We start from the raw sequence: 23,536 nt of genomic DNA on the forward strand, positions 1-23,536 counted from the left end.
TGCTTCAAAGGCGATAAACCCAGGCTTTAAAAAAATCTACTTTGGGCCCTTATTAAATATAATATAGTATAGTATAAATAGTGTCGATTTTCCAACCAATTTGACTACACGAATTGTATTCGAACGATTAGTTACAAATATAACCACGGGGCGCTGTTCAAGTTTCATACAAAATTTATCATTATATTGAGTTTATTTGTAAGTTTTCGTGTTGTTCTTGTTAAGGATAATATAACTCCACAATAAGTTGAAGTATGAAACGCTAAGTCAAATTACGACGAAATTTTATGAAATTTAGATTCGCGCACAATAGTAGTTGTAAGTTAGTTAAACTCGTGTTAGAGCTACTAGTAACAATAATACAAGCCTTGATACATTTAATCTCTGGAAACACACAAATACAAAAATTTATTTACCTAAATCTTACATCTATATAAGCAGGCACAAGCGTTTTACAAAAGGCTGCAATTGAGCGTTTGTTTACAATCAGTCGATATAGCCATAGGCATTGTGATACACCATAAAACCGAAACGCAGTATTAATCAAATACAATAGTCATATGAGAAACGTCTGAAGTCTGAAGTTTAACCCTTTAATTCCTAAAAGAAAATCAGTTCGATATTTCTGTCCAATAGGATGCAACTTTTCTAATAGACACGACTTAGATCGGCTTTCTCTGCCTACCCATTAATTGTGCTTTATTTGATAAAACAGACAGTTTAAACAGTGAAATTAGGGAATTTAAATTTAATGAAAAAGGGGGTATTTAACTAATTTTCTAAGATTGAGATTGATTCTTGTCGAGCCATCGGGAAGCGGGTATAAATTTGTACTTAATCGCACTTGGGACCAGTCCAAAAACCACGACACCAAGTCCGAGCTCCAAGGGGCTTGTTAATTCAATCCGCAACTTAAATGACAACGTGGGTACTTGGCATGTTTTTGCCTCGCGACGTTTTTGGTTCTCATCGAGTGTGTACAGTCGCCATAGTGATAGGTATAACGAAGACAGAAGTGCTTTATGAAATTATGGTAATCACTGATATGTAATTTACTTTTAAATGTTAATTAATTCCCAAACAATTATATTTATTGATACAGATTTTGCGTTCTTTGGTCATTTGAGCTTTCTTTAAACAGAGAAACCTTGACTGGGAAATTTTAATTTTATTCCTAGCACTTTAATATATCTACCTACTATTCCACAACCCTTTACACAAACCTCTAAAAACATTGATCCTCGCTTGCACTATGCATAATTCCATAATTTTTTAATATTTTTCGATAGAACAAAATCGCAAATTACTGCAAATCAAAGAGATTAAAATACATAGCGGACTAAAGAAAAAGCAGTGGCGCTAGCTTTTTATTTCTGAATCTGTTTCATGATCATCTGTCAATCTAATAGGCAATTAGGTGAATAATTAAAAAAAAAAGACTTTTTAGACAATTGACGTTTTCCGCTCTATTGTATTTAAATCTCTTTGCTTTAATTACACATTTAATATTGATCTATACATACTTAGCTACAATAAATATAATTATGTACTACGATATGAACTTATAATCTATGTAGCATGGCGGTAATTTTTTGTTGTAAATTATAGAAATAAAAATATACATAATAATCTTAAAAGTTCTGAATGTTTTTTTACCATTGTCGTAACATCGTAGAATTAAATAGCTACTGTAATACAAAAAAAGTTAAGAACTTAACTATTTCCAAAAACAACAGAGATTTCACTTGCCAGAAAATATTTTTCAGAATTTAGTTCCACAGACATAAACAATAGACAAAGTGATCGCTGTCAAATAAGACTGACAAATGCTCGGCCAAACTTGTCATTTGCATTCAAATAAATTTTAATACAAAGAAAAGAATACGCAATAATTGATTTAAATTTAATTTTTTGCAATCATACGTAGTCGGTCCCAAAGTTCTGTCATAAATGGAAATAATGATAAAAACAAAAGTACTGATCAGTTTTTAATGAGTGATATATCAATTCATAGTACATTAATTAATGAATAGAAATAGCATAAAAATATTCGAAATGACCTCCCTTATTTTTAATACAGGCCCTTAAGCGCCGCGGCCAGTGGTCTATCGCAGCACGCACCATATTCATGTCGATTTCAGTCACTGATTTTTTTAAAGACGACTTCAGACTCTCCAAATTTTTATGGGGTGTATCACAGACCTTCCTCTCTAAGACCTGCCAAAATTTATAGTCCAAAGGATTAAGGTCCGGACTGGAGGAAGGCCAATCCTCATGTCTAATTAAGTCGATGTTTTGACGCTCAAACCAGGCTTTAGTGGTCTTGGCTTTGTATGCAGGCGCAGAGTCCTGCTGGAACACGAAGTGATGTCCCGCAAATAGGGTGCTGGACAGGTCTTTGACAAGGCGATCCAAAACCGTCTCTTGGTACACCTTAGCACTGGTTTTGACCCCCTTTTCGCAAAAATGAACCTCAGATAGCCCGTAATAGGATACTCCCAACCAGACCATTACTGATGATGGATGATGTCCATGTTGCACCCTTGGAACTTTATTTTCAGCTTCTTCAGAACTCTTAGCGTACACTGTATCATTCTGTTTATTGTAATTCTCTTCAATATCGAAAATTTTTTCGTCCGTAAAGAGGATATCACGGTGTCGGTTTTTCGCGTACCACTTAAACAACACCCGCGATCTCTTAAGCCTTATTGCTTTTAGACGAGCATTAAGTAAGTTCCCACTCTTTTTTTGTATCCTCGTAGACCAAGATCTTCATTTAAAACCTTTTTTATTGTTTTCCTACTGACACCCATCTGCAAAGCCATCAACTTCTGTTTTCGGACAGAATTTCTTACTATCCGCGCTTTGATAGCTTTGATTACTGCTGGTGTTCTTGCGGAGCGTGGCCGACCAGTTCTTTTCTTGTCCTCAACACAGGAGACTTCAAGGTACCTATCAATAGTACCGTACACAAACCTAAGCGTTATATTCAAATTTTTGAGCAACTTGAAAATGGTACTCGGCGAGTGCCCACAGCGGTGCAACACAACAACAACTATTCGGTCTTCTTTCAATGTCCACTCCATCGTGAAAAATTACGGAAAGTTATTGTTTTTTGTTTTAAAACAATAGTCAAACATTCCAAAATAGAATTCAATAACTTTTTTATAAAATCCTGCTCGAAATTTAGAAATAATGTGCCAGTGACAGAACTTTGGGACCAACTACGTATATTTCAATTAATATCTAATCATTAATATAACTTAGTCTATTCTCTATGTCCAAGTGTTTATAAAGATATGAAGTTACGCTTATAGGCTATCTTATTCATAAAAAGTAAAGCGTCTAATTGCACAAATTTAACGATACTCATCTGTCTCTTTTCAACACAGCTTAAAAACAATATGCCAGAAATAGACGAAAGAGCATTTTAGTCTAAAGAGTGCAATTTGATTGATATATTTACGAATAAGGTAGTTTTATTATATACTAACTACGTAAATTAAGTCTATTCTCTTTTCCTAAATTTGTTCTTGAAGTCTAAGGTCTATAACTAAAATATGACACAAAATATACATTGAGTATAATTGCTATCCATAAGTCTTAAGAATGGCAATAAAACATAAATTATACAAAAGAATATATCGCAATTTGCACTCACTGAGATTCATAATATTTTCAATTGTTTTATGAGTATTAAAAAATTATCGTTACATTTGATATTAAAAAATACAAGAATTAATAAAAATAAATTATATTCTAAAACGAACTGGCAACACCGAACTACAAATACAAGGGTTCGGTATATCCTGTTACAATCTTGTCCTGTCTAAACCTATTTTAATCTTAAATAGTGTGTTTATTCAATACTTCTGGGAATATATTCATTTTACCATAAAATATAGTTCGCATTAAGGAAAAATGACGTCATCAATAAGTTACGTCATCACTGTCATACAAGTCTCATGTCATCTCTAACGCAAATCTCCTCCTGTCAAACGGACGTCTCGCTATTCAGCCTTAATACAAACCGGTTGCTCTTCGGATCGACCACTTCCTCGCTCAAATTAAATTTGGGCATCTGTTTTATGGAACAAATGAGAGAAATATCGCCTTGACGAAGCTGAAATTCGATGTTATCAGCTAAAGGACGGGCCAACAGTTCGTCAGAAATCAGCGACCAGCGCTGCATTGTGCGTGCTTCCTGTTCCGCGGCCAAAACCGGTCCTTCAACTAAAAATGGTTCGAGAAACGCACGCGGAGATGCGTCTTGAGATAAACAACGAGCGAGGTGGGCTAGTACCTGTCGGACAACATTTATGAAACTTTAATATATAATATTGTCTTTGATTAACATAACCTTTACACATTTAAAAAAAAAAGCTTTTACCGGATTAAAGTTATGATTATTATAAATTTACAATTATTTGACATAATTTTAAATTTATCCGACGTTTCGCGTGCTTTACAGCGTGCGTGGTCACGGTGACTGAAGACAAAAGATGTTGAATGTCAAAAAGTATCACAGCTGCAGAGAAAGTTGCATTATCTGTATTTATTTCCCCGGAGTTGGTATCGACTAAAAGATGGAGGGTTTTGGCAATAATGGCTCACGGTGTCCTCTATTTTCGCGGATTGTTTTTACAAATTACAAAACGTCGGATAAATTTAAAATTATGTCAAATAATTGTAAATTTATAATAATACATAACTTTAATCCGGTAAAAGCTTTTTCTTTTTTTAAATATATAATATACGTTAGAAAGACAATTATAAACAGCAATAGAGCTACCACCGTCGGTATAGGTATTCGAGTCTTTGGCCTTTTTGAGTTCAAAACATGCTGGTTGCATGTTTGATCTACTTGATTACATTCATTACACAAATAGATAAGAAATCCATAGTCAGAGAAGGAGTGTCGCGCAAATAGCACTAAACAATGCCAATTTGAATTAAAATTTACTTAAATGTTTTAAGCTTATTTTTTAACAATACAAATTCCGTATTAAACTTCAATAATGTAAAATAAGAAATTACTCTATAAACTGTCTTTTCAATGTAGCACTTGGAATATTTAATAAGTTTAAGAAAGAAATGGGAGGACGAACTGAAACTAATAGCAGGCTACAACTGGAGAAGAGTTGCAAAAGATAGAGAACAGTGGAAAGGGTTAAAGGAGGCCTTTGCCAAGAGACACCCCGAAGTCCGAGATATACTGGAGTGAAAATATATTAAAGTTCATATACATATATAAAATCACAGAGTTTCGGAATTTAAAGAATCGAAAGACTCATCACCAAACTTCCAGACAAAACCTATTTATTATTATTTATATTATACGTATATATTATACATATATTATTTACTATTATACATTTTACTGTAAAAAAATTGATATTTATGAAACACAATAATTTAGGTACATAATTTCTTTTTGACAATCATATGTAAATTCCGATAAATTTGTAAATATTTTGTTCAATTTTGAAACTTACTGAGTCAGCTGAATGTCTCGGTTGTTGTCTTGTAGCTCGGAGGTACTTTTGCAGCGCACGAGCAAGAGATGGGAACACAGCCTGCGCTGCTTCACGGGGTCCTAAAGCCCCACCTGGTGATATAAAAGCATTGCAATCATTTATACGTTCCATAGATATGCAAGTACGCATAGTAATGCAAACGAATCAAGACTCTCTAGATAATTTCAAGGCCGTAAGTGAATTGTGAGTCCTGCCCCGCTTACCGAGGTTCTTTTGACAACCCTTATAAGGAAAAATAATAAAATGAGTTTCTTAAAGATTCTATATCTAAAATAATAATCCAGTGCATCCGTTTTTTTTATCATTTTTATTTCACAGACGAATCGACCAGCCGTTCCACGTCTGACACATGTTGTTGATTTTTGGATTTAAGACAAGTTTTAATCTATATTAAAGTTAGAAATATTTGATAATGCTCAGCATAGGATAATGACTTACATCAAATTATCATAAACTCTAACGACTCTGCAATTTACTTGCCAGAAATATCGAATGATAATAATATGTATTGCAAATAAAAGCGTCTATACACGCCCCTAAAATCAGAGGCAATATCGGGGAAGTGGTGGCAAGCACCCTAGATCGCCTCGTGTGTGGGCAAATCGTACCCTAATTTTTTTATCGACCCTACTGCTACTGCCGATTCGAACTACAAGCTGATTTCATCCCCACCATTGTCAAATCTGTCCAACTTTATCCAGAGACAATGGTTTATCAGCTATTGAAACTAAATTTAAGACTGATTGATATTTTAGAAAGCAGGTCTAAGTTTAGTATGTGGAATCTCTCACAAGCAAAAGAAGATACTGCCACTCACCATTAGCCGACAACCGCACCCTTCTCACATGGGCAAAGGCATCTTCAGCTGCAGTGTGCAAGCGAGCACGTCTCTTGCGCACTCTTCTTTCTCTTTCTGCCTCTTCATAATAGCGCTCGTTGTGGGCAGAACCCGAATCTCTACGACGTCCAGCACTACCAGTACAAGAGCCTGCCCCACTTCTGAAACATTAATAATGATTATCAATATTCAGAAATAAGGAAACCGTTGGTAGTCTGTCTGTTTAATTGATGGATGAGATCGGCAATTGTTTAGAATAACGATCGAAGACTGATCATTTACTTGAGTTAAAATCGATAAAACAAATGCAAAGAAAATGCAACTGAGTTTAAACTTCTAAGGAGAGTGAAATAAATTTCAAAATGTATCCTTTTGATTATGCACAAAATTTTAATGAAGGTATTAAATGTTTTTAAGCGAACATTACACTCACATACTAGGAAGCTTTCAGTAAAAAAGATCTTGGTAATGCTGAGTTTGCTGTAATTGTAAATTTTGTTTGATGAACCTTAACGCCTCAATAGAGCATCAAATACACATTTAAGCTGTTAAAATTGGTTGGCCATCTTTGTCCACCAACCCTAAACAAATATTAATCTGCTGGGAATCTAATCCTGTTGAGACTTGCATTACCAACATGAATACAGAGGCAATATGAAGGTTATTGCCATGCAGTGGCGTAAAAATAGGGCAGGGCTGGCTAAATGCCATGGGCCTTCGACCCAAGAGGGCCCCTGGCCAAGAGATATTATGTTCTATGGATGAATGTGAAGTCTCCAATACGCAATAGCGTGGGGACTACGTACCATTCCCTCTCGCCTAAGAGAGGAGGCCTACGGCTATTAGTGGGACATATACAATGTTTAATTGAGTTCGCTGAAAATCTCGAAGTATATTATAATTAAACTGAGTATGGATGATTTTTATTGATAGGGCCCAATCAAAAGAAATGATATGGGCCCCAGATGGTTTAGTTACACCACCGTTGCCATGTACAATGCGGTAATTTTTATTCAGTGTTTTAGTAATGATTCACATATAACAAATTCAGTGCAATATTTTACAAAAAACCTTAGCAAAGTCATGATCACATTTGTGTATTTTTATATGAAAATGAAAATTTAAATGGAATAAAGAACCATAATTATTGTAAATATCTATCATATTGTCATTGCTTACCTTGGTTGTCCAGTAGATGCATTAGTAGTTGAATCTACTTCATAAAACTTAATACTTGAAGCTGCTTTTCTCTGCGACTTTGATATTGGTATTTTCTCTAAATAAGGGTTATAAATCGGGAACTCTGTGTAATATTTCTGTAATACCCATACTGCGGCTCTTTGAATACTTAACTGTCCAATTGAATAGGACCTACTTTCACCGTCAGGACTTCTTACTATCTTTATATAATACACTGGTTCTAGGTGTCTAATCTCCATTAAAACTACAGCTGTATAATGTATAAAAAGCAGTGTATCAGCAAAACTAGATACATATGACACAAGTGATTTGTAGTCAACAGCTTCCTCACCTACAGCTAGTGCCTTTGTTGCCTCTGTGATTTGAACAATATAGAATAACCAGTAGGAAAATGTGCACACAGATAATATAACAAACATCATAGCTCTAAACACAAATATTCTTGGTAATACTGCATTTCGCGGACGTAAAAACACTGCCCACACCCCAATCGCTAACAAAACTAATTTAAATGCTATAGAAAGAAGAATTCCTTTACATTCCCCAGTACATGATAATAACTGTATTCTTTGACTTGGCTGAATAGCAATATTGTCTGATAATCCAGGAAAAAATCCTATTTTTGGCAACACTACCATAGCTAATGGGCTTACAAAAGAAACAAATGAAAGCCCTAACCCCACTGTAGCGGTAAAATATCTAGAGCAGACAAATCCAAGTCCATTATCTGATTCCATAGGCCAATTGCTAACATCCTCCATTGACCCTGACCCTTCAGATGTATTGCCAGTTACTGCTGTAGTGGTTTCCCCCCAATTCTCATCTTGGGGCAGTATCTGAACTTCTATTACTTCTTGACCATCCCGGCCAATTTCAGGGTTTATATTTACACTGGTTTGGAAAGGTGCCATACTACTATCTATACAGTCTTTTCTTTGTGACTTGGAACTTCTGTAATTAATAAATATTATGCCTTAATTATAGCCTCTATGATATAAATTAGATACAAGTAACTTTGCATATCAAACAATAAAAATGATGTTTGCAACCTATAAGACTATCAGAGAGCAATATGTATATATATCAGTAATTTAATTCAGAAACAGTTGTTTTGCCTGCATTATTAAATCACACAAAAACTAGAAGATGTATTTTAATATGTTGTTGTTTTTGTAGCTACATTACTTAGGCTGAACATGCCGAAATATTCGTTTATTTTATTTAAATTCGTTCTTTAAGAAAATGCACTTACAATGAGTATAAACCAGGAATGTCTAGTTAAATACTCATCCCACGTTTATTATTACTTCATGTTATTCAGAAGCAACAAGACTAATTTATAATTCACACACGATTACACCGTTAAATAAACAAACCTTGTGCTTCTATGTGTATGCTGCCTATGTCTTGAACTCCGCCTAGAGCGGCTGCTCAATTCTGATCTTACAGATTCCGTCTCCATTATACAGGCCAGTCAATCGAGTCTCATCCATCAGCTTATTTCTTTATGACCTGCAATAATTTACCGTGTAATCACATCACGAAATCGGAGCAATTAAAATAACTTCGCGGAAGGGTGATCGTTTTAGGTCTTTTCACAATGAAAATCATTTACATACACATTTTAATTGCGAAAACGGCGATAATCACCACATAATTTATAGTGCAAAGTCTAATTTACCATTTCATTATTGATATTTATTGAATTTTCTATTGAGAGCGTCGTTTACACCCGTCGTCCAGACGGATCACGGAATCATATTGGCATTATCCGTTTAAGTGAAAATTGACGTGAAATATTAACGTCAAATTTTGATATTATCTGCTTACTCACTCTAACTTACTTTAAACCGCATGTCGATCCTTTTTTGCCATGCAGTTACATGGATTTCTAAAATCTTTCTAAATATATCGAATTATATTCGTTCGGAAATTGGTATTTATGAATTTTTAATTTAGTGATTTGGTCATTTTATTATTTAAGATCTTGTTATATAAACAAACCCTACTTTACTGGCACTAATACATATTTCGTTTAAATAAAGTATCAACATCAGTTACTACATACTCCAACATTTGACATTCTGTAAAAATAAAAAGATTGCAATATCATTATTACAAAAAGATTGTTTCATTTATTGTTATATTTTAATATAGTACTATAAATTTTGCTGACTTCGTAATAATTTCAATGTTTTGATAAAATGTACATCGTAAATAATGATAAGTAAACTAAATATACACTAAAATAAGCATGTTATAACTACTGTTTCTTTCTTATTTATTTGGAACCACTCTTATCAACTAACTAACAGGTTCTGAATTCATAATACTACATAAATTTGGTTTTTATCAGTATATTTATTACATACAAAATACTATATAATGTGTGATTCTTATACTACAGTATTTGTCTGTTGGCAATACCGAATTGGCGGCAATTCGAAAAAAATTTAGCACACAGGTTGATTACAGCGAAGATAATGATAAGATAACAACGCGTACTCATAGATTATTTGTTCGGATTTAAGATTCTAGACATGAAGCTATTTTTGTGAAAATGGAAAATCCTGGGACCCGACCAGTGAGGCAAGAGAGGATTGAAGACCTCCATCTGGATAGAGTGGTTGCATCTCAACCTGAAATAGGACCGACTCCTCCAGATGGTGGCTATGGTTGGCTAATAGTCGTCTCAGCAGTAATCTACAATGTGACTGTGCCAAGTATTTTAATGCTTTATGGATTGATTATTTTGAAGTCTTTACGAGAGGAGGATCATGAAGAAGAAGAAAGAATGCGCGTTTGGGACGTAGATGTTGCCTTAGTCCCTATAATATTGACTGTAATCCGTTTATTGTTAGAATCGTGGTGTTGGGCTATCGCGAAAATATTCAACATGCCACGATTTACAGCGCTGGCTGGACTCTGTATGACTGTCGCTGGTGTTCTACTATCAAGCTATGCAACAAGTGTGGACAGTAACGATCATATTGTAAACATATTTGCGGGGATTTCCATTGGTAAGATTATGTTTGACTTTTATTGTTGACTGAATTTTAGCGGTTCCGCTGAAACATTAAAATACTTTAGCTATCCTACCACCAATTAACTCATTACCAACTTAAATCTTGTTTATGAAAGTGAAAATTTATAATACAATAAACTAAAGTAGCATGAAAAATCAACTTTAAGTAAAATATAAATTATTTAGAATAACAATGAATCAGTTCAAGGTGTGAAATATTACGGAAAGGCATTGAATGCGGTAATTTACGACATTGTGGCTGAAGGTCATGTAACACAATATAACAAATTTTATTTACTTTGCAAATATCAATATTTGCTACGTATTAGATATCTAATGATTTTATCTACATTGGATAAAATGTGTCATCGTTTGTTTGTAAAAAGCCTCTGCAACGGCTGAACCAATTTTGATAAAATTCTTCAAATAATATTTATTACAATTCTTGGTAAATTGTTATTTTTGATATATTTATTTTCATTTTTCCCAGGTATCGGTTGCGCCTTAACAGGACAACAAACGGATCTAATCATAACTCACTACTTCCGAGACAAACTTACAATCGCCCAACGTATTGTAAAAGTTGCACCATCTTTAGGAAATGTTCTTATGCCTTTGATGATCGGGTATCTTTGTACAATCTACTCCAGTGATGTAGTTGTCATGATCACTGGAGCAATTCTCATGCAGAACTGTGTTTTCCTCGCCTCATATACACGACCTATTTACATTGAAAGAGTGATTCGAAACACATACAACATGTTACGAGACGCCGTTGAAGACGATGACGAAGTTATCTTCTCAAACCAGAATGAACCCAGAACAGCATCCAATCCAGTATCCACACAAGATGAAGATGCAAATGACGTGGTGGTCTTTAAATCAAATAAAAACGCTAGAGAAATCATGGACCCTGACGTAGAAACGCGGGAAAGCGGTGGGCAGAGATTTTCATCAGATTTCGGCGTGATGTTTGACGGTTCCACTTCTAATCGCTTCTCATCCGACTTTGGCGCTGTTGACGTCAGCAATTACAGCAGAATCAGTGGATATCAGGAGTTGGATAGTATTGACAGGAATAATCCTCAGCCGTTATACCGCGAAACAACTGTGAATGCTCCATCAAATAGCCTCGTTTTTGCCGCAGAAGTATCTCCTGGGTCAGCTCGACGTACTGCGTCATTAAAGAAGAATTTTATAACCGTGATCAATATGGTTCAAGATCTAAACTTCTATTTGTACACTCTGTTACATTTGTGCACAACGTACAGTGTTCTTATACTTAGTGTCTTCTTCCCACTTCTTATGTGGGAAGAAAATCCTACCATGAATATTTGGTCGGTGAGTTGATTTTTCATTTTCTTCAAGTCAAGTCATAATAACTTTATTCATATAGGTAAACAAGTACACTTATGAACGTCAGAAAAGAAGTTAAATTAATACTAAATTTATATTTACTACCAGTTCGCAAGTCTAGGGCGCAGAGCGGGCAAGAAGAACTCGCAAGAAACTTTCCGCCACTCATTTTAATTGCTAAGTTTTGAGTCATACAAATTGTTTGAACTGGAGCAAATCAATCCCAAGGAGTAGGATCATTTCAATATTCATCAAATTTATAAAAAACTTTATTGATTAATTTACGTTTAACGAGAGCTTTGAATTTATTTAGTGATAACTCTCTAATTTCGCTCGGGAGTTTGTTGTAAAAACGAATACAATTTCCATATAAGGAGTGGTTTATCTTCTGGAGCCTGGTTGGTCGTACGCTTAAATTAGTTGTCAGTATTATACTGGTGAAAGTCACCATTTGTTTTAAAACCGTCTATATTTTCTTGTACATACAGTAAGGCTTCAAGAATATATTGACCAGATAGTGTCATAATATTTAGTTCCTAAAACTTAATCGAAACAATAAAAAAAACAGTCAAATGTACCATCAGATATCAATAGTCATTTCGTCAATAGGTTTTTCAAGAAGTTTTTTTTGCAGATATGTTCACTGACTGCAATTGGTCACGCTGCGGCATTGTGCTTCGTCTTTTTATGTATATTTATGCCAAACAATTTAAACGATAAAGCAAAATTATGCACAATTTTTTGTGTTTGTGGTGCAATAGGATTTTATGGTGAGTGCTTATATATTTAAAAAAATGCATCTTTCTTAAAACTTTTATCTTTGTAAAGTACTTATTTTTGTTATTCATATAGTTTTAAAGGCCTTGAAAGTAATTACGCAAACAAAGTAAGCTGCAACATTTTTTTTAAATCTGCAATCCATTTTGTGACGTATTTCTTATTCCTCTATCTGATATAATTCCTCGCGATTTTTAAAAAATATTATTTACTACAGCTATATATAGTATACTTATTTGTGCATAAGATAAATAAATGTTATTGATTTATTGATAGTCGACCTGTAGATTTGAAACGCCTTTGCGTAACCTGTCACGTCTAATTACTTTTTAAATACTAAGACCACAAACTAAAGGAATTTGGAAACAGGATTTTGAAATCATCTACATACTTATTAATCGAAACATTTCACTTTTCAGGTGTTACGCTATCATCAAACAAAAACTACCTTGTCGTATGGTGCATGTTTTCGAGTATTGCCACCGCGACCAGCGGGATTCTACAACAATCTTTATACAATAGTTTCAATAAGTTTGACATAACAGCGACTGTAACCACAGCTAATACTCTAGTTGCGATCGTGATCATGATTTGGGCTGTCGCCTATAGTTATACGTATAGAACTTGTTTCTTCATTGCTAGCTTATTGCAAAGTGGCGCGGCTTGCGTGTTTTTGGTCGCTTCTTTTAGACGGAGGAGATAGACTTCCTCATTACATACACCTCTTGGGGTTTATAAACGTGGATTAAAGATAGTACCGTGACTTTTTACATATAAGAAACATCGTAAAGTTTTATAACAAGGCCGTTTAATTTTAAGTAAGCTTGCTGGAAATTTTTACTTTGTCCCATATATCTCTATGGTCACTAATAGGCCGGGAGATAGTGCCACAAAATAGTGGGTCATTTGTACCAGTATGGCGGTTCTTCAGGGGTGTTATTACGCAATGAAAAAAAGAAAAATGATGGTCATAGCGCTGGTACCGGCGGCCTAGTCGCGTGGGCGTTAGTCGAACTCGTCGGATTAATTAGTGTCAAACGATTTGTTCCACAAAAATTCTAGTACCCCCGAAAAACCGCCATACTGGTACAAATGACCCACTATTTTGTGTCACTATCTCCCGGCCTATAAGGTCTATGGTCAATGACTTGACGGATAAAATGGAGATCATACACTACATACGAGAGTTTAGGCCTGTAAATATAGTTAACAGCGTCATCTAGTTTTTTTAAAAACTGCGCAGTACATTGAGGGAATATAAATGTTTTGCATACCAAAGAGCGTAACCACCAAACGATTTGTCTGTGAATCTTAGCTGAAGATTGATTTGTTATATATTTTTTGTCTATCTTTAATGATTATCGTATTACTAAATTAGAAAGTAACAGATCATTTTATTTATAGCTATTCTTCTAGTAGCTTTTGCTTGTCTATTGCTATTTTATATTAGAAATAAATTATATTACATATGTATAAAATACTATTTGTTAAGAGATCATAATATATTTTTTATAAACAATTACCATCAATTATAATATAACATTAAATACTTACTTCTAAGGATGACTTATAAAACAAAATTTAGGTAATACATAGTATGCGATATCGTACGTAATGATTGTTTCAATAAGTTCTAATATAGCAAGCAGGAAATAAACTATATAATTCATTGTATAGTTATAAACTAATACAAAGCAACGCGATTTCGGAAATATTAAGGCGGCTGAATAATTAAAATATTTTTTTAATCGAAATAAATATTTTTTTATACAATTACGTATTTTTAATACGTTTCTCTAGATTTTTATACCTAACATCAGAATTCAGAAGTGATATCTGGTAGTCTAGCAGTGAATAGTCTTTTTTTCAAACCAACTAAAAACCTCAAAAATAATGATTTAATGCCTTGTTCTTATCTCACATATATAAATGAGAATAACTTAAAATATTTCAGACGTTTCAGACTTGATATGTACAATCATGAACGCAGCCCTCGTCTAGTAATCCAATCTCTTAGGAACGTTACCATAATTTGATTTATTCTATTCCTGTCACCGCTAGACGTTTTGCACCGCGCCATAACAAATTCGTCTTAAATAATTATCTACTAATAATACCACAATAAACAAAACATTACTATAATCTCACTACTCAAAAACTATCATTTTTTTTAGATTGTACGAGGAATGTCAAACTTTTATTTAATACATATCAGTCATTAGATGTGCTAAAATTATAATAAACAATTTATATATTATGGAAATGTGATGTGAAAATTTACCAGTACCTTTCCTTAAAAAAATAATCAGCAAATTTTCGTTAGAACAAACGATACCGTCTTCATATTAAATAAATTATTATCTGTATTTCATTAACCCAATAAATCCATCATTTCATTATTACTAAATTTTTTATCATTACTATTTTTATTTTCATTAGAATTCGGTAAAAGAGATTCAAAGGCGGACCAATCTTGTTTAATATTTGTTTGATTAGTCCATTTATTATTGAAATTACCATTTGGTGGTGGAGAGGATGTTAGAGCTAAGTGATTTTGAAAACCATAAGTCATACTACTCATTGGGGAATTTAAATTTCCCATTGCACCCATTGTATTACTAACAGGACTATTCATTGTATTACCAATTGGGCTACTCATTGTATTACCAATGGGGCTACTCATTGTATTACCAATGGGGCTATTCAGTGTATTACCGATTGGACTAGTAATTGTGTCCCCAACCGGACTCCCAACGGGTTTTCCAATTGGATTGCCCACTTTTCCTATTGGAGATGCACTCATAAAATTATTAGTGCTCATTTGATAGGAATTGTTATTGTGAGTTAAATTAGGATTTAAACTAGATTGTGGTTTCGACAATTGTGTAAGATTAGATTGAAGTAACGAACTGGTTAAATCTACAGCTTTAGGAAGTTGTGGGGGAGGCACAACTTTGGCCGTGGGCATCGTTGGTGCTTGACGTGACATCTTTCGTTGAGTTTCCTGTTGCTGTGCTAACCTAAAAAATATAAAAATACTTATAATGACAAAAAACGCCCGCTAATTATGAGATTTATATACTGCAAACAGTTCGTAGTTATTATTATAGGTACTTTGGTACAGATATCGGAAAACATCTTAAACAAATGACCTTGCCTGCGCAGAAGCGATTTTACGTATCACGGGGAGGAGGGCGGCGGCGGGAGAGATACGTGTCGATCGCGTGATTGGTAAATCAGTTGACGTTTCAGTCCCGCGATGCGCAAACTTTCCTCCACTCCCTTGTTTAATGCTCAAGAAGTTTGCCGGTATCTGTACTTAGGTTTGTTATTATGGTGAAGATGTTTTTTCCGTGTATGTTTTGTACAAGAAATGTTGTACAAAACATGTTAACAAACATTATACTTTCTTTTGTTTCATTTGTATATAAATAAGTTTGTTGGCTTATTCATTGTACACTTATATAGTCCGTAATGTTTCAAAGTGTAATTGTTACTTTGTAATGTATATTATTTTTAAAAATTCCATTATATTTTGGCTTTATAATTTTTTAATCTCATTAATATTTGGTATTATTATTTAGTTATTGTCTTCTTGTTTAATCAATTTTTTACTAAAATATCATTGTACGCTTGATGTTTATTACAGAGATCGTTCCATACCTTTGCTTATCTTCCATACTTAGAGACATTGCATCTTTAAGAGGTGGCAATGCTTCCTTCTCCTGTGGCTTAGAACTAAATGCGAATGGATCTATTCCAAGACCCGAAAACATCTTGTCAATGTCTGTTTGTGGTGTTGGTACTAAGTTGTCTGATGTTGGTGTCAGCGCATGCTCCATTACTCTACAAAAATATTTCCCAATCAATAAAAGATTTTTTTATAAATAATTCTTTCATATCCTGTTAACTTCGCGGGAAAGTAAATAAAGAAGGGATGGACTTTTGGGGTCTCCCAAAAGTCCACTTGTGGTTAGCTGATAACATGTATCAAAAATATGATCGGAACATCAAATCCTCTTAGGCCAATTATGTTCCAATAATGACCAGTCACACAAAAACATAATTTATTAATGACATACACAACTTTGCATAATATTAGGCTGAAATATTTTCATTTCACTTTAAACTAACATGGACTATAGACATGAACAAAACTCATATTACCAAAAATTTTAAATTTCTGATGGGCATTTCTAAATCTACTTGAAATAATGACAAAACAACTTACTTAGATTCCTTCTGTATGGAATTAAGTTGTTCCAGCTTAGTTCTATGCTCAGCCTCCACTTTCGATAACATTTGCTTTACCAAGGACATGAGTGCATTAAATTGATTTAATGTTAAACCATTTTCAACACAAAGTGGTATTAAGAAAGGCAACACCTTTGTGGCCATCACTTCCTTAGTGATACCTAATTTTTTGTGACTTAGAGTTAATTTGTATATACCTGAAATGTAAGAAAAATTATTAATAAATCAAGCCATGTAGTTAATAAAGTTTAGTCAATTTTAAAATTTTGGAATACTCCAACAACCTAATGATTATTTATTATTATAAAAAAAATATTATTTAATGATGACAACTTACCAAGAATCCCCATTAGTACAGCTGGTTCCCGTGAAGGTATTTGAGGCAAGAATGGTATAATTTCATCCAGGACCAGCCATTTATCTAAATGTTCCAATAATTTTCCCAGACATAACAAACAGTTTACTCTAACAGATAAATAATTTGTTTGTAGACATAACTTTTTTATTCTTGGCAATAAAGCATTTTTCATAGCTGGATAATCTATTAAAGATGCAAATGTTGGTAATACCGACAAACATAATTCTTGTATTTGTTGTGCATCAGATTCTAATGCTCGATACAACATTGGAAGGATATCTGTTTTTACTTCCTCACCTGGAGTAAGTTTTAGCAATAGCTCCATTTTTTGCATAAAAATAAGTAATATCTGTATTGGTTCTTGTATTAACATAACAGGTTTCAAAACAGGTAGTATGTATTTGATAAATTCCTCTTTTGTTGAATTTTCTGCGATCAACAAAACATTAGGTAGAATAAAAGGTACCATTGGTGGATTGACAAATTCTTTTGCTAGACATGGCAATATTCTATAAATACATATTCTGTGGGGCATTTTTTGAATAATCTGCGGTAAACCTTTGTAGAATTGAGACTTTTGAAGGTTATCCCATTGAAACAGAGAGTCTAAATAGTTGAGAGTTTTCACACCAACATCTTCAAAATAAGATATCTGTAATTTTAAAAGAATATTTACTAAATGCTAAATTTCCACAACAACATTTCAATGCATTAAATTATTAAATATACTAATAATTTTTTTCCTAAAATATTGATTTGTAAATACAGTAGAACCTCGATAACGTAAACCTCGGTAACATAAAAACCTCTGTTACTTCAAAAAATACTATGTTCCCTTCCCATCAGAGCCCAAAACCTCTATAACTTAAAATACGCAACCTCTATAACGTAAATAAATAATCTCTGTATAGGCCCTCAGTAACTAAAAGAAATGTTTCCACAACCTCTATAACATAAAATTGTTTGTGAATGAGTCATTTTATAAGAGTGTCAAAACAAATGGTTTCGGTATTTATTGCTTGCACGTGTTTACTAATGTATTGTTAACGTAAACAATACATTACCTATTGTTTGCTTTATCTAAATTCTTCAAAGCTTTGCGGCGGTTAGCTTTGTGACAACGACTTACTTGCATCATAAGTTAATGTGTTAACGTATTCTCCTCTCTATTTGTCATTGAAAATCAAATCGATTATAAACAGTGAATTTTTTAAAACAAAAGAAAATCACAGTTTTTTTTAAGTAGACTAAACCTTTAGTTGTTGTTTTATTTTTATGTAATGTAAGTAATGTGAATAAATATGATTAAATATTTAATTTTCCATCCTTCTGATGCATTCAAGTAAAAATGGGAGGAAGGGTACCCTTGATAACTTAAAACCTCGATAACATAAAATATTTTGTGTTTCCCTTGGACTTTATCTTATCGAGGTTCTACTGTATATTAGTAGATTAGATGAAATTATATTAAACTAAAATTATAATACATATATATAATTATTATATTTTTTTTACAAAATTAATAAAATATTTATTTAAACTGTTGCATACCTTTAACAATTGATGAGGATCAGGCCTCAACTCTGGTGTAACATTTAACATAAGTTTTACATATTCTCTTAAGCCTTCTGCTACACATAGAAGCTTTGATGTAGGCAAGTTTCTCAATTCATTTACAAACCTTCTAAATTTAGAATAATCCCCACTGATATTTCCAAGCGGTTGATGCCCAGTGCTATGAATGGTATAGACAAGCATACCCAAAGAAAAAATATCACTGGCTGGAGAATGAGTTGCGGAAAGAATATATTCAGGAGCTAGATAGTCTAAAGATGATTGTGTCAATGCTGGCATAGCCTGGCAGTACTCATTAAAAGGCCAAAATGGTGCTTGTCCTGTAGGACTCTGGTTTGCAATACAAAAATCAAATCCAAATATTTTCCAAGCTCCTTGTTGATTAACTACAATAGATTCAGGACTGATATTGTGATGTAACAACTTTACATCATTGTGTAAAAATGCTAAACCTTCAGCTATTTGCATAAGACCATACTTAATCTCAACTTCATACAGTTTATAGTTAACAAGGTGACTAGGTGTCGGCTGTGGCATGTTATCTGTGTTACCAAGAATGTTTGCTAAGCTAGCAAAAACCGGCTCTGTAGCAAATGCTAAGCTTTCTCTGCTTTCTTCTAAACTATGCTGAACTGTAAGTATTTGAGGATGGCGGAGTTTAGTTAGCTGTAGAATACCCCGTTTCAATATGTCTAACATGATATCCCTGTCTGCTTTTGACCATCTGTCTAATTGTTTCTTTTCAAATACAAAAATCGAAGCCTCCTGCTTAGTTGATTTTTTGTAGCCTGTATAAACCTTCCACAACAGACCTAGAAATAAAAAAAGGAATTCAATTTTCATTTATCAACAATGTCTATTGTATGTATATATATGTGTGTATATCAAATCAGTATATTCTTTACAATGTACCTGGTCCAGCACTTGCGATGTATTGAGTAGCTTCAAATTCTCTAGTCACCGGATTTCCAGGAAGTACACCAGACAATTGAGAAACCGTACTCGAAACAGATGAATAGAACTTATTAAACACCTCCATTGTAGCTAATAACTTTTCACTTTTTCTAGGAATTTAAAGACATTCCAATATAAATAGTGCAACGAGTTCTTACAGGATAAAACCAATACGAAGCACAATCACAAATAACAAGAGTCAAGACTCAAGAGTCTCAAGACAAAAGTAAAATTAAATAAAAAATATGATTGACCACAGACCAGTGATCACAGGATAGGAAGTCTGTTGATGCCTCAAAACTTCAGATTACCTCTGTCATCTGTCCGACCATATTACTGAACAGTGAACAACATTAGCCATTAGCCCATGTCTTGTTACTTATCAAAATCAAAGCAATATGTTTAAAATGTCTGGAAGACGAAGTTAGAATACAGTTTATTATGACTGCTCTGTCTCAGCCAGATGAAAGAATTAGTAACTAGTAAATTATTATAAACACTTAGTAAATTATATTTAAGAAGCAGTAGGGCGTAATCGGAAATGGGAAATTTTGTAAATAAATGTTTTTGCTATCATGAGTTTTATTTATTTCTACCGTATAATTACTATTATTATTATTAATTACTTAAGATGTCATGTGGAACATAGTGAAATGGTTGCAGCTCCTTACAAACGTTGTGTAAAAAAAACATGGCGATTAAAACGAGTGGCGGAGAGTTTATTGCCAGTTCTTCTCTTCCGTTCTACGCCCTTGATTTGAGAACTGGTACTAAATGTAAAATTAGAAGCATTATTGTGCGTTTTCCAATTACAGCACTAGAGCGCATTTTGCGGCATAATGCTCAACGTTGAATGTTCCAACTACAGCAACGCTTCGCACAATTGAGCACTCTCAAAACGAATGCTCTCGAGTCTCGCGTGCTTCTCGCAATAAATACCAACACAGTGACAGAAAATTGACCAGTGTTTTTCTTGAACTTGGCATTTATCGAAATTTTCGTTAGTAAATATTATTTATTGTTGAAAAATTTGTTTCGTCGTAAATTTTGAAAATAATTAAAGTTATTACAAACTGCTAAAAAAAATTAATATAAGTATGGATGAAGGTATAAATAGTTACTCTTTTTATATTCAAATTTATTTTACAGGATTATACTCTTGTAAACATTGCAATGGTTTTGAAAAAGTATATAATTTTTTTAGAAATCATTTAAAAAAAATTACTCAAAACGTAAATGATGTAAACTTCTTACATGAAACTACCTATATATTTTACTGTTAATTTAGCTTGTTAAAACCTTATATTCTTTAAAGGTTTTCTCTTATTTCAGGAAAAAATTGTTAATGAAATAATTTGATTATTAAAATAAGCGTAAAAAGTTTTCAACCAATTATTATTGTTAACCATATTAATGAGGTTGCTAACTCTATTCAGAACATTTTTTTTTCAACACTGACTTAGCGCACTCTGCTGATGCATTTGATAACTAATTCACGTTCCAATTAAGCTTCAATTCGACTGCCGCATTGTGCGGCACTGAGTCGCAAAATGCTCTGTAATTGGAAAACGCACAATATGTATTTCTTTACTGACGAGTCATAAGTGTACAATGTGTTACCTATATGATTAAATGATATTTGAATTTAACATCCCAACGACGGCAAAAGGTCTACCTCCATTTCTTCCACAAATTCCTACTAAGAAAAGATGGAACCCAATATTGGGACATTTTTGCCAATGCAGCAACAAAAAAGCAAAAAAATATAATATTTTAATGCATTATAGTTATAATCATGTTGGGTCCGATAATTTTGATCTATAATAAGATAAATTTACGTGCACGTTAACTGCCCAAAAGCATAAGATTTGTAAATAATCTAATATACCTGCAACAACACAAACCAGTTATAGGATAGGATGAAGTAGGATTATAGTTTTTTTTATTAATATTGTATTATAGGCACATTACTTGGCGTAAAAACATAAACATTAATAATTAGTAACACATTGTAAATTTCTACCGGAATCTCAAGAAAATTGGGAAAATATAATTTATATTTGGGATTAAATGATCTTGATACTGTTTAATTTTCATTTGTCTTTAGAGCCCTGCCTCACCGCTACGCCATGGCCACGTCGCCAGCGACGTCTGGGAGTCTTAAAACTTCATAAATGATGAATAAAAAAATAATCAATTTTTTTATATTTATCGATTTTTTCCTAAATTTTACAACTTTAAAGTTTTAGAATAATAACCAACCACCAAAAAAAATATTAATATACTAACCTCACCTAACCGAACAATAGATAATAATTGATTTTTGGACAACTCCGGGGCTACGGGAAATGCAGCCTCTCCACCCTTGCGTACCAAAGCACAGGCATTATGCAAGCTGTAGTGGCTAAGGCTGGTCGCCGAAGGTGACCAAAAAACCAGAGGCTTGTTACGGTGGGTGGGGGCTGCTCTTCCTCCGCCCCTCCGAGCTTTTTACATACACTCTAGGAGTAGCCCGGGTAGAGCAGACAATTCCATGTGGATAGTGGGATGCTCCGATTCGGTTTTGGGTACTTTTAGGATATTAAATAAGTAAGTAAACACTTTATCCAGTAAGAATTAGATAATACAGAAAGTTGCAAACAATGAAATACAAATACTAATTAGGAAATACGAACGAGTAGGTATCGATACGTTCAAAATTTTCGGAACCCTACACTAATTGAAACGAGAAGTGACGTTTGACATCAATTATTTGTCAAATTTTATTTTTTAATTGCGTGTTATTTGCCAATTTGTATGAAAAGTAAAAATAAATGTAGCTCATGAACCGTAAGTTTCCGGAACCTAAAACTTTGCAAAACGGTTTCTTTTAGTTTGTACTATCTACAGAAAAAAATATGAGCTTTTAAATCGATGGTCCATATTAGAAAATTTATCCTGATGGGAATTTAACATGTTCAATAAGGAAAGCCCCTTTAAGGAAGTCACATTTTAGTACAGAAGAAAAATATAAAATTAGCTCAAAGTATCATAACCACTCAGTCCAACTTACCGTCAACTGTACCACGCAATTTAAAATCAAAGATTGAGTGTGATTTATACCTTCTTTTTCCTTGATTTTACGATAATCATTGAAAATAATATTTATCGCTTGATATCGAAGTGGCTTTTTCTACATTTTCATAAAAACAACAAATTATAGTCCTTTTCATGAAAGAAGTCCCCCAGACGCGGCGCTGCAATCGCATGACGTAATGTTGCCATTTATGAGTAAAAAATTTACCTACTTTATTTACATTTAGCAGATGTAATTTATCAAATAATACTATTTGCATACTTCGATGAAATAATATTTCTGTTATGTAAAAAGTATATTTTTATTTACTTATTTTATCGGTGTTCTACCTACTTACAGGGAAAAGATGAGAAAATAGGGTAAATAAAAACAATACAATTTTTATTCAGAGTTTTAATGCATAATTGTTGAGTTACAATTTTTTTCGAAATACACGCCGCTGTTATACCTTCGTTTGTAATTCTTGTTACAGTTTTCTCTGACACACCTGCAATTAAATTATGAACAATTAAAAATAATAGTAACTTTAAGTTTATAATGCTTATGTAATATATGTTTTAATTTCAGTTACCTAGTTTCATCACGT

At 33.3% G+C, this 23,536-nt stretch overlaps 3 protein-coding genes across 5 annotated transcripts; 1 reads left to right on the top strand and 2 right to left on the bottom strand.

Annotated features, from left to right (window-relative positions):
* Positions 1 to 3,233: 3,233 nt before the first annotated feature.
* LOC125052289 (vang-like protein 1) lies at positions 3,234 to 9,331 on the bottom strand. Of its 2 annotated transcripts, none has more exons than XM_047653035.1 (6): positions 9,257 to 9,331; positions 8,952 to 9,087; positions 7,555 to 8,526; positions 6,355 to 6,536; positions 5,496 to 5,608; positions 3,234 to 4,303 (listed from the first exon to the last, which is right to left on the bottom strand). In XM_047653035.1, exons 2-6 carry the CDS (start codon positions 9,035 to 9,037, stop codon positions 3,995 to 3,997), a joined length of 1,662 nt encoding a protein of 553 aa, XP_047508991.1. In that variant the 5' UTR covers positions 9,038 to 9,087; positions 9,257 to 9,331; the 3' UTR covers positions 3,234 to 3,994. The 2 variants fall into 2 exon arrangements, with proteins under 2 accessions (XP_047508991.1, XP_047508990.1); XM_047653034.1 differs by having other exon boundaries at positions 9,195 to 9,316.
* A 674-nt stretch (positions 9,332 to 10,005) lies between these two features.
* Positions 10,006 to 14,506, top strand: LOC125052372. Its single transcript, XM_047653182.1, has 4 exons — positions 10,006 to 10,595; positions 11,091 to 11,941; positions 12,591 to 12,726; positions 13,153 to 14,506. Exons 1-4 carry the CDS (start codon positions 10,136 to 10,138, stop codon positions 13,434 to 13,436), a joined length of 1,731 nt encoding a protein of 576 aa, XP_047509138.1. The 5' UTR covers positions 10,006 to 10,135; the 3' UTR covers positions 13,437 to 14,506.
* Positions 14,507 to 14,562: 56 nt separating this feature from the next.
* Positions 14,563 to 20,106, bottom strand: LOC125052373 (SCY1-like protein 2). 2 transcript variants are annotated; one of them, XM_047653183.1, is made up of 6 exons: positions 19,833 to 20,105; positions 18,897 to 19,732; positions 17,325 to 17,997; positions 16,965 to 17,184; positions 16,397 to 16,579; positions 14,563 to 15,753 (listed from the first exon to the last, which is right to left on the bottom strand). In XM_047653183.1, the coding sequence occupies exons 1-6, from the start codon at positions 19,957 to 19,959 to the stop codon at positions 15,105 to 15,107; spliced, it is 2,688 nt and encodes an 895-aa protein (XP_047509139.1). In that variant the 5' UTR covers positions 19,960 to 20,105; the 3' UTR covers positions 14,563 to 15,104. The 2 variants fall into 2 exon arrangements, with proteins under 2 accessions (XP_047509139.1, XP_047509140.1); XM_047653184.1 differs by lacking the exons at positions 14,563 to 15,753; positions 16,397 to 16,579 and having other exon boundaries at positions 16,961 to 17,184; positions 19,833 to 20,106.
* Positions 20,107 to 23,536: the final 3,430 nt, after the last annotated feature.

This window comes from Pieris napi, chromosome 9 (assembly GCF_905475465.1).
Source record: "Pieris napi chromosome 9, ilPieNapi1.2, whole genome shotgun sequence".
In the NCBI taxonomy this organism is placed as follows: domain Eukaryota; kingdom Metazoa; phylum Arthropoda; class Insecta; order Lepidoptera; family Pieridae; genus Pieris; species Pieris napi.

Coding starts and splice junctions, on each gene's coding strand:
- LOC125052373 (XM_047653183.1), bottom strand. CDS start 19,959: ATGGAGGTGTTTAATAAGTTCTATTCATCTGTTTCGAGTACGGTTTCT. Junction 19,733..19,832: donor CATCGCAAGTGCTGGACCAG/GTACATTGTAAA, acceptor TTTTATTTCTAG/GTCTGTTGTGGAAGGTTTAT. Junction 16,580..16,964: donor TCCATACAGAAGGAATCTAA/GTAAGTTGTTTT, acceptor ATATTTTTGTAG/AGTAATGGAGCATGCGCTGA.
- LOC125052372 (XM_047653182.1), top strand. CDS start 10,136: ATGGAAAATCCTGGGACCCGACCAGTGAGGCAAGAGAGGATTGAAGAC. Junction 10,596..11,090: donor ATTTGCGGGGATTTCCATTG/GTAAGATTATGT, acceptor CATTTTTCCCAG/GTATCGGTTGCGCCTTAACA. Junction 11,942..12,590: donor CTACCATGAATATTTGGTCG/GTGAGTTGATTT, acceptor TTTTTTTTGCAG/ATATGTTCACTGACTGCAAT.
- LOC125052289 (XM_047653035.1), bottom strand. CDS start 9,037: ATGGAGACGGAATCTGTAAGATCAGAATTGAGCAGCCGCTCTAGGCGG. Junction 8,527..8,951: donor CATACACATAGAAGCACAAG/GTTTGTTTATTT, acceptor TATTAATTACAG/AAGTTCCAAGTCACAAAGAA. Junction 5,609..6,354: donor GGTGCGGTTGTCGGCTAATG/GTGAGTGGCAGT, acceptor TTATATCACCAG/GTGGGGCTTTAGGACCCCGT.